This window comes from Haliaeetus leucocephalus, unplaced genomic scaffold (genome assembly GCF_000737465.1).
Source record: "Haliaeetus leucocephalus isolate CR32 unplaced genomic scaffold, Haliaeetus_leucocephalus-4.0 Scaffold495, whole genome shotgun sequence".
NCBI classification, from domain to species: Eukaryota; Metazoa; Chordata; class Aves; order Accipitriformes; family Accipitridae; genus Haliaeetus; species Haliaeetus leucocephalus.
Window position 1 is genome coordinate 7,831,027 of NW_010972931.1, and position 11,041 is coordinate 7,842,067.

Below are 11,041 nucleotides of genomic sequence, written 5' to 3' on the forward strand. Positions count from 1 at the left end.
CCCCGCGGCGGGCGGTCTGCGGTGGGTGGCGTCGGCCGGGCCCCCCAGCGCCTCCTCGCTGGGGGAGCGGGCAGGACCGCGGCCCTGTCAGCGGTGCCGAGTCCCCCGGGGAGCGGGGCCTTGAGCGCAGGCCCCCCGCTGCGTACGAAACGCTTGTCGGCACCCGGGCTTCCGCGGCCTGGGGAGCCGGGAGCCTTCTGGGGGCCTCGGGCTGTAGCGGAGAGTGGCTGGGGGTGGTATTCCGGTTTCCTTCCTGTTTGCTTGGAAGACAAGCCTCCCTTTGGCCCGGCTGAGCAGAGTTCCCTCCCTCTCCTGAAGACCTAGTGGCCTGTGATCTGCGTTAGCCAAGTTTCTATTTCCTCTGGAAATACAAGAAAGGGCGATAGGAAACACTAGCGGAGAGGCTTTGTAGTTACCAGCTTTGGGGAGAGGGAGTGAAGGTGCTGCAGGTCAGAGCAAGTGTGGCTGTGACACGTGTGGAGTGTGGCAGCAGGCTTAGCACTGCTGGTGTTGCATTACACTTGGAGCGCTGCTGTGATGCTGGTACTTTGCCCGTTGCTACTTAAAACGCTTTCTTGCCTCTGCATGCAAGGTGTTTACACAGCCAGTGGCACTGGTAGTTTGGCTATCTTGAAATACAGCCAGGAGTACTCTGGAACCCAAACTCAGCACATCACATCCGTGGCCTGCAGGTTGAGAATCTGATGAGGGTGACTGTGCACTGTCCCTGTTTCAAAACTGTCACTCATTACAGTGATAGTTTTTTGTAGTGTAAGTTTATTGGGGAGAGCAATCAGTTATGTTGCCCCAGCTCTTCATGCACCCCAGTCGTAGTATTTTGTGCCTTTTGAAGTGTTTGGGCAGGGAGAACTTTACAGAAAATGATTTTAGCTGTGTTTCTTCACGTAGCAATTAGGTAGTGGTTGTTGGGGCTTTTTAAATCCTTTCGCTGGCTGCCATAGGGTGGTGTTTGCAATGGCAATTTTCTTGTACTAATTGAAGCAGTGTATTGGCCTAAAGCATTTGCTGTTGAGTACCTTGTCTGTCTTTTAGTTGAGGAGAGAGGAATGTTAATTCAGATTTAAATACATTAATATGCATTAATATGCATCCGGTACTTAAAGTAATTGCATTTAGACTATTGGCAGAAACTTTGACTTAGTTGCTTAGACTTAATCTGAGACATCTTACACCTCCTCCCAGCAGCTTCGAGCTTTCCAATTTCATCTTCTAGTTTCAGAATGTTTATTAAAGGTACATGGCTCTGCCTCAGGATGAGTGTTCCTTTGGAACTGGTGAAATGTCCTGCTTTATATTGACAAGTAATTTGAGGTTCCTGTGCGCTTTCAGCAGCTGCCTTTGGGATTGAGAGAATAGGACTTGACTGGTATCTTTGTTACCATCTGTGTTCGTTGTAGAAGCATTCTCTAAAGGGGGTTGCAATATAGAAAAGAACTATCTACTATTATCTTCAAAGAGCATAGCATTTTGTTTCTTTACAGCGTGAACTGCAAGTAAGAAAGGTCAGGCTTTTAATTAAATGTTGGTATAAACGTTAATTCCATGTGTCACTATTTCCACAGCTCTGAAGAGATCACTTTCTAGTTAAAGATGGCTGCTGATAGCTCTGTTGAAATACTTCAAAAAGTTCTGGAGAATGAAATACTTCAGACTGCCAAGGTTGTGGAAGAACATCTGGATGCTGAAATGCAGAAGTTGGACCAAATGGATGAAGATGAATTGGAATGCCTTAAACAAAGGAGGCTTGAGGCACTAAAAAAGGCCCAGCAGCAGAAACAAGTAATTTCTGTAGTAATATAGATTTTTGATGTGTACAGTGTAACAGACTTTTTGGAAGTCCTAGGGAAATTGTATATGTGAACTAAGTGTTTTGGGGTTGTTTGGGGTTTTTTTTCTTCTTCTTCCTCACCGTTCTGTACTTGCTTTCCTGGATAATTTAAAATGAGTGAGTGTCTGTGTGTGCATGCTTTGTGTTTTTTAACAGGAGGAGAGAACAACCTCTGTGATTATTTACAATAAGGATAGGATAAAGAGTCTCGTACAAAGATTTGAGTGTGTCTGTGTTCACTGAACATTGCTATCTGGAAGCATAAGCCTTGCAGGCAACCTAATCATAAGCCTTCAGGCTCTTTAAGCTTCTGAATTCTGGACACTGTTGCTTATGGCATGTAAGTGATGTGTGCTGTTCGCTTAAGGTATTTTGCAGAAGAATGATACAGGATCTTTCCTTGTTCCTGGGGTGGAATCATTTGTCTCACTCCTTTTAACTCAATTAAATGTTGTCTTTGTATGACTGCTCATTTATTCTTGCAGGAAAGAAATTCTGTTTTGGTCCCTGATACCTCATGCTAAATTGTGGTCTTTATGCTCCCCAAAAAGTCTCTTTGAACATAGTTCTCATCAAAATTTTGGTAACATGTGGTGTGAGACCTGAATTGTAAGTAGGGAAGCCATAGGTTTCTTGGCTTACTCCATCTAAGCAAACCTAAACGAAGAAATAGACTGGGTTGCGGGGAGGTGACTGGGTTGAAAGGAGATGCTGTGGCTGTGGTGGAACCCATAAAAGCTAATGCCATGCTTTGAAACAGGAATGCAGTAAAATGTCATGGCATGGTTGGGATGCTGGAGGACAGGCAGTGTTAGCAGCTTTGATTCTCTAAACAGAGAAGTAGAAAGTGGCACACTATTTCCTTGTTTTCAGAAGTTCGGTTTATATTTGATTCTAGTGTTTTCTTTTTTCAGGAGTCGTAACACTTGGATTTTCTTGGATGTGAACATGTGATAGTTCTCATGCAAAAACTTTTTAATGTTGGTTGATCTTAAGTCACTGTTCTCATGCATTTTCAATGCAAGTTTGAAGTAGAATGCTGCTCAGTAAAAGGAGTATGCTGCCACGCTATTCTGGATTGTGTAGAGGGGAATTAATGCATACCCACTGTTGAAGGATAAGTCCGTTCTTGATTTGCATCATGATGACTTCTTCATGTGCTCATACTTGTATGCATTTTTAATATGTACAATGTTCAGGAAGTTCTTTGTTCCATCCTAATTTAGCTTACAGGATATTTTGGTTTGCTTGGAAACTCTTTTTTCTTTTTTCACTCTGCTGAGACAAAACTGCAACCTCAAGAACAGTGATTTATCTAAATTTCCCCCTGCCCCAGAAACTAAAGGGGGTTTTTGTCAAGTTCTATCATACTGCACTTCTTCTAATCATTTAGCTTAGTCTGTACTTGTTTTAATACACTACAGTTAACTTTCAGTATTGTAGAAGCTGGGCTTTTTTCTTAAGTGCATTTGTTGAAAATCTAGAAGAGTTGCTTTTTCTAAATTGTATTTGCACACTTAATCAGGCAGTTTTGGAAGTTGCCTGTAAATTTTAGCTTGCGAAATTCTGTTTCTTCATACATTTTATGGCTAATGGTATGCATCTGTTTTCTGAATGGTTTTCTGGAAGCCTGGCTCACACTAAGATACTTCCAGTGTGTATTTGGTAGATAAACATCATCTGTTGGAGGTGAGTTAGTAGGCTTTTTTTCTCCCTGATTTTTTCATAGAGGGAAAAACTAGAAGAAATCTATTTTAATACATATAATGACTTGAATCAGTTTTAGACAAGAGTTCTCTGAGGGTACAGAAACATTTTAGAGAGAGTAGCCCAAGCTGTCAATTAGCAGCTTTCAAATGCTGAGAGTTTTCTGTCATTGGTGTTCTCTTTGAACTAGTCTAGTCTTACTGAGAGGCTGTGCTGCAGAAATCTGTGCGGCTCTGTACAAGATTTGTATTTCCAAATAAGTAACGTAGCCTTACTGCTCAACCACGTATCTGTTGTTGAGAAAGGGGCAACCCAAAAGTATTGTCTAGCCTAGTGACATTTGCATATTTTCAAAACAGAACTAAAGGGGGAAAGTAATTTGTTTCTCCTTCTATTACTGCATGAAATGGGTTCCCACTGCAGGCCTCCTCTTTTATTTTTCTTAAAATCTGTAGAGCTTGCATGAGAGGTGTAGGACTAACAAACTCCATACTAATGTTTTCCTTTTATGTTTCCCAAAAGGAGTGGCTTTCAAAAGGACATGGAGAATACAGAGAAATCCCAAGTGAGAGAGACTTTTTCCAAGAAGTCAAAGAAAGTAAAAACGTGGTTTGCCATTTCTATAGAGATACAACGTTCAGGTAGAGTAAATAAGCTATGCTCAAGAAACCTCTTGTTTTTAGATGTCTACAAAACCAGACACATTCTTTTGTTCTTTCAAATCCCATAAATAAATGGGCATTTTTAGAAGTATTCAAATTCCTTCATTTTCCAAATCTTGCTCCCTTCTCAAGACATTTGATTTTTTTTTAATATTTTTTCTCCATTCTAGTTAATCTGAACATGATTTGACAACAATTAATACTCTGTTATATAGTTGACTAGAATATAAATGTATACCTTCTCTGACAATATTTGAGAGTGCTGTGTTTCATTATTGATTTAGTTTGAGGGAGCCAGGTCTGTAAACATAGTGACCATACAGGAGCAGTTTTTCAAAAAGATCACCTTGATTATTCCAGACAGAGATGTTCTGGACAGTTCTGGCAAACAAAAGTAAAAATATAAACAAAAACTTGTCTAAGCATCTTCAGAATTTAACCTTTTACTTTGAAAGGATCTGTGGATACCAATTGCAACTCCTTTCCATTTGTGCCTGTGCCTTTGTGATTATGTCACTTTTTTGGGATGTGAGACACCTAGATCTGAGAATATGTCCTGACTCAGAATAGGAACCTAAAATAAGATCTCCCACTGCCTTGGAAGAATTTCAGAAGTTCTGGGTTCCTCAGTGAGTCTGTCTCAGTGTCTTCTGTTAAAATGCAGTTGCAAGGTAGAGTAGTTCGTTGAAGGGGGAGCCATTTGTCCTGTTTTTTGTTGGTTGGTTGGGGTTTTTTTCCCCCCACAAGGTGTTAGGTTCTCTCTAGCTTATAGAATATAAACAGAAACAGCCTCAATGTGAGAAATTGAAAGAGGTCAAAGCTGGATTATGCAGTGAGGTATCTGCATTCTACATTTTCTAGATTAAATGTTTAAGTCTCAAATATCTGAAGTGGTCATATTTGGCTAGCTTTTACTCAAAGAAGTTGAAAGACTTTCTCTGCAGATAAAGTAGCTTAGAACAGGTTTGGGGGGTTTGGTTCTTGTTTCTTGAACCATCAAAGTCTGTAGACTCAGACAGGAGAAGGAACTTTAGATAAAGTACTTTATAAAATATGTCGTCCTGAGAACCAGCTTAAAGCTAGTATGTCAGGTTTACCAACCACAATATCAAGTTGCTTTCATCCTTGCCCACTCCAGCTTTTTGATCTGCTCGGCTGTCCTCTTGAGTTAAAGGACAGTCACATCGCAGAGTTCATGCAGCTAAGCCAAACTACTTAAAGACGACAATCCAGAAAGTCCAGACTGCAAGTGACAAGTCCACAAATCTCTGCCATCTGACAAGTATTTTGAGCAGTTCATGTTACTGTCCCTTAGCTGCAAAACAATAATTGTATGCTCATTCCTATTCCGTTGCAACAGAAAAGTGAAATATTTTTTGCCTATAGCACTACTGAAGCAGCCTATGCAAATCACTTCCCCCTGGCCCTGTACAGCGAGTTACTGCATCTCAGTTGTGGATGTAGTAACTGAAAAAAACCCAAAATGCTGTAACATGTTGAGAGTACTTTTCTGAAAACGTGAAGTTCATTATAGAGAAATTTTTCCAGCTGACAGGCAGTGAAGCTAGAGCAGGAAGAATAGAAGTCAGAGGGAAATTTCATCAATAAATGCAGGCATCAAGAAATGAGAGGGGTTTTCAGGTGCACATGGGAGTAATTAGGAAGAAATGAGAGAAATGGATGATGTAATTATGCAATAAAGGTGCTCCAGGTTGTTACTCTGTTTTGAAACACAGTTTCTCTTGAAACTAAATTCTTAATTACAAAGGTCATATCTGAGGAATTAACATGACAGAACTAGCCCTTTACTGTTCCTTTTAAACTTTCTTTAAAATACATATTCTTCAGCTTATTGATTCTAACACTTCATATATTTTGGGCTTTTTTCACAGGTGCCAAATAATGGACAAACATTTGACTGTATTGGCCAAAAAGCATGTTGAGACAAAATTCTTGAAATTAAATGCTGAAAAATCTCCTTTCTTGTGCGAGAGACTGCGCATCAAAGTAATTCCCACTCTAGCACTATTAAAAGATGGAAAAACACAAGATTATATTGTGGGCTTTACTGATCTCGGTAACACTGATGACTTCACTACAGAGACCTTAGAATGGAGATTAGGCTGTGCAGCCATAATTAATTACAGGTAATTAATTTTTTGTGATTGTCTTATTTTCAGGTACAGTGCAAGGAGAACATGCTTGCAGACAGGAGAATCTGTAAAAGTTTGTAACTTTGGCTGATATGTTTTATGCTTAAGACACAAGAGTTTAATCGAGTTATTTAATCTGTGTACTTTGAGGGAAAGAAGAGCGTATCTCTGGCAAAGTATTGAGATGTTGTAATGAGCATTACATTGTCCTTTTTATGCAGTCATAAAAATAAACAGAGTTCTTGCTGAGAGGTGTATAGAGGAGCTATGCTGCTTTGATATGGTCTCCGAGTCCTGCATCTAGTGTAATCCTTTCTAAATCAACTATAGATGCTTAGATGTCACAGTGGCAATGCAATAGTTTGAGCGTTTTTAATCCACTTCAGAGAAAACTCAGCAAGTCATCCTTAAACTGCATGTTAGTCCATATTACACACATTAATGTGTTTTTTTTTTCCAGTGAACAGAACAGAAGGTGAAAATAAGTTGCAGAAGTGCAAATAAATTATTTGTGTAGAAGTACAATGTAATCATCATAAATCCCACATTTAAGACTACAGGATAGAAGACAGTAGAAGATAAATGTCACCCTAATAGCCTAACTTGACGGGAGAATCATCTACTGCAACTTTCTGCTTTGTTTTTCAGTGTGACTAAAACGTCATCTTTATCTTTTTAGGTTAATTTTGCTCTTTTGTTCTGAATGTCTTTGGCCTTTTATTTTTTAAACTTTATTATCTGAATTTATTTCAGTGTCTAATTTCCAAATTTTGGCAAGAGTATTGTTGTATCTTAAAGGCAAAGAAACTATTGTTCAGTTTAGTTTAGTAGCTGTTGAACTTAAGATGAAATGACTGAAATGAAAATTTATAATTCAAAACAAGTGGTAATACCTACTTCCCAGTTCAGCAACAAGGAAATACGCAGAGGAGTCAAAGACAGGGTGGGTATATGTTCTAGACAGCAACAACCTTTTACAGGAGAAATCTTTCAGTGGAGTTGTACCAAGCTGCATTGAATTTGCTAAATGGTAGTACATTGCCTTACAGCATAATTTTACTTCCTACTTGACTCTGCTAGTAATGTGTAGTCTGCTCTTAGCAACTTGTGGAGCCAGGGAGTTGTTTTGTTCTTTGTTCTTTTTTTGTCAGATGCTTACTTTGCTACCCATCTTTGCAAAGTGAGCCACAGTATCTGCACAGCCCAGGAGATCCATTCCAGGAGACATCCATTTATGTACAAGTGTCGCATTTCCACACTGCTCTGAATGTAATGTCCTGCTCTCTTGAGTTTCTGAAAAGGACATAGTCCTCCTCAGAGGCTAGAAACAGCTCTTTTCCTTCAGACTGCAGGGTAGCAGATGGTGAAAGCATACACTGTATTTAGGGGGAAAACTGTTCAGGTCACATTGCTTGACCAAAATCAGGTTTCAGGTGGTGTATTGACTTATTACTGACATGTAATTAACTAGCAATCAGTGAACTGTACATTAAGGATCAATATCGGCAAAATGTTATTTACAAAATGTTAATACCTACATATTTCGAAATGCCCTTCTATAGCTAATTCTAGAAGGTTCTGATTGCTCACTCACTCATTGACACTTAGATGCAAACACCTCATAGGTTATGCGAGTGAAAGCAAGCACACCGTTTTCTGAGCAAGGGGAGGGGATTCCCCTCCTTGCACACCCCTGCCGTAGGAGATGTGGGTGCTCCAGCTTTTTGTGAATACCTGCTGTTCCCAACATCCCGTGGACCCACACGCTGGTGAGAAAGCCCCTACAGGGTCATACATGCCCACTGAGGCGTGAGTCCCTCCGTAGTCCACTAGCTGGAATGCAGTGTCCGATGGGAAAGCTGCTCTGTCTGGCCTAAGCACAGATAGTACAAGGTGACTTCTGACAGTGCAAAACCCGGGTCTGACTCATCTGTTTCTATTCCAAAGTCCCTCTTACAAAATTTTAGCTTCTTTTGTACTTCTGGTCCTCCTTTGTTTTGAAAATATCTCTGTAATGCCCTGGTTACTGTTTAATCTGACAGATGGTTGTCTTTAGCATGATCAGTTTGCAGCAAAAGCTCTTTCGGACAGTTTTTCTCTAGAGCTCCTCACGGGTGCTGTTTACACTCACACTCCTGTCTTACCTACAGTTATCCAGGCCATTTTGTCCAGGATGTACTATGCTAGCAACACCACAATGCTACTTAGGGTGGCTTTAGGGAGTAGGGGCTGTGTTCTTTTACAGTGTTTTTCTGAGAAACAGATAATTAGAGATGCTACTTACTGTCTGCATGAATATGGCTTTAATCAACATGTCTTACTCTTTTCCTCCAGTGGAAACTTGATGGACCCACCTTTTCAAAGTCAAAAGAAATTTGGAACAAGCTTTACGAAGTTGGATAAAAAGACCATCAGAGGAAAGAAATATGATTCAGATTCTGATGATGACTAGAAGAACAGCTAAATGTATTTGTAAATCATCTTTTGTTTATGCTTGGTACATTTCTAAGAATGTTTTTTATAAAGCTTACTGCTTTTCATTACATCTGCACATAATGCTCATTTTTCTATACAGTTTTATACAACTGAGTCATAGCAGAAAAAAGCTTAATTTTTTTTTTTCCCCCTCCTTTGGACGTCATTTGTAATCCAAAAATCTGAGACCTTCTAACTAAATAACGTGGCAAATGATGAACTTTGTCTTAACTTTATGAAGTGTTTTGAAATAACTGTTAGAAACAACTGTACCAAGTCAGACCAAATGTCCCTCTGGCCCAGCATCCAGTCTTGGTGGCCAAAAGCAGATGCACAAAGAAGAGTAAAAACAGGGTGAGCAGACAGCAATGCTTCCCCAGAAGATACTTTAAGCAATCTGTGGCTTGGGGAACTCTGTATCTGAGAGCATTTGATGGTTAAAATAGTGGAAGAAAAATCTCTTTAAATCCTCATAGTATCCTAGCATCCATATCATATGGCAAGGAGTCCACAGTTTAACTGTGTTGTGTGAAGAACTACTTCCTATTGTTTTCCTTGAATCTGACAGTTCCAGGTTTTTTTCTAATTTTCTTTATTAAAGGAGGTGATAGACACTTTTTAAAAAGATTTTTCCCTATCACTTCCTCTTCCAGTTGTCTTTTTACATTTATTATTACTTATATTATCAGTAAAGGGCCACAAAATGATTAGTAAAGGTATTGTGCATTTTAACAAATGATTGCTTACCTTATGGTGCCATATCATGACATTGAATAACTTAACTACGTTGCACTATAAGTTGTAAAAACAGTCATAACTTCTGTGAATTCTGAAATAGATGGTCAAGAGAAATGCCCTTTTACCATCTATGTACGCTGCATGTTAAAGCTGGTACAGCAGGTAATAGCACATAGCAACAAGTATATTGAAAAGAGCCTTGTTCACGGGTTTATATAATTCTGTGGTTTTGAATGTGTGAATTTTATAGCAGATGCTTTGTACAAGAGAGTAGACTAGAGAAGAGTATTTGGGAGAAACCTTGATCCGTTAAGTTTAGATATAGCGCCGCATACTGTGTACTGTTCTTCAGTAATGGACAGAATTTTCAAGTTAGATCTTCCTTGGAATACAATGTAAAATTTCTGGCTAGGTGAAGAGTTGATGAGTTTTCCTTTTGTTTCAAAACAACAACAACAAAGTTTGCTGTGTGCTGAAGGACCCTTTTGAGGTGGTACTTTGAATCCAGTTGGTCCAAAAAGCAGTGAAGTGGGTCTAGTCAGTCTTGCTGCCTTGTAGTAGAGAACACTTGTGACTGGGCCAGCCCAGCAATATATCTCTGTAAGTAAGTTTAAAAAATTATATTTTATTTCTGTTCATGTACATTGAAATAAAATTATTTTAATTCTAATGTTGACTTCTGCATCCTTTCAAATAAGGTGGTCTAGGTGCTGTGGATTATTTTTTTCTTTTAATAAGGTCCATCAGAAAGTTGCACGTACCCTTTCTCGATTTCTAGCGAACTACATACGGTTCTGTCTAACATTACATTGCTTTGAGAAGGCAATCAGCTTAAGATGTGCACAGCTGCCCGTTAATCTAGTAAAAGCGTAAAGTAGACTTGCTTCGAGTTGATCTCCTTTTTAATGCACAAACTCTCTAAATGCACTAGAAAGTGCTTTTTTTTTTTTTTTTTTTTTAATCCAGTTGCATGAAATTTAATTTAGGAAACCAATGTTCCAACAGTATTTTTAAGAGTGCCTTAGCAGGACTCAATTCTGAGTCCTAATTATGTTGAATAGGCTGTGGGAGTAGAAAATCACATCTAATGTAGTTGCATGCTGCATGGAAACACGGTGTGGGCTTGTCAGGATTCCAGCGTGGTGCGGTCATTCAGTTCCATGTGTGGATAGTCCCATTACAAACTCAATGCAAATCCTAGTCAGAGTCTGTGGTTTTGTGTCACTTTAAGCTGCTGATTTTTTTTCTAGGTTAATCTTCAGTTGGACCTCTTCCTTCATCTGGCTTATAATATGGCCACACACATTCCAGTGCTGATACAAGGAATTTGCAGGAATGCATGGTTTGGGTAAAAGGGGAAGTTGAGACTGTACTATAAGTTTAAATTTATTTTGAAGTAGCAGCCTCATAGATCTGTCTGCTTCAAGTCTTTACTTTCATGTCTGCTTTCTGCATTT

The 11,041-nt window shown here is 39.4% G+C and overlaps 1 protein-coding gene across 1 annotated transcript; it reads left to right on the top strand.

The window, feature by feature from the left end:
• Nucleotides 1-1,560: 1,560 nt before the first annotated feature.
• TXNDC9 (thioredoxin domain containing 9) lies at nucleotides 1,561-10,031 on the top strand. The gene is made up of 4 exons (XM_010575738.1): nucleotides 1,561-1,800; nucleotides 4,079-4,197; nucleotides 6,111-6,365; nucleotides 8,706-10,031. Exons 1-4 carry the CDS (start codon nucleotides 1,612-1,614, stop codon nucleotides 8,821-8,823), a joined length of 681 nt encoding a protein of 226 aa, XP_010574040.1. The 5' UTR covers nucleotides 1,561-1,611; the 3' UTR covers nucleotides 8,824-10,031.
• Nucleotides 10,032-11,041: the final 1,010 nt, after the last annotated feature.

Excerpts from the sequence above, each read along its gene's own strand:
- TXNDC9 (XM_010575738.1), top strand. The coding sequence starts at position 1,612 with ATGGCTGCTGATAGCTCTGTTGAAATACTTCAAAAAGTTCTGGAGAAT. Across the intron at positions 4,198-6,110 it reads TATAGAGATACAACGTTCAG|GTGCCAAATAATGGACAAAC; the intron begins GTAGAGTAAATA and ends CTTTTTTCACAG. Across the intron at positions 6,366-8,705 it reads GCAGCCATAATTAATTACAG|TGGAAACTTGATGGACCCAC; the intron begins GTAATTAATTTT and ends CTTTTCCTCCAG.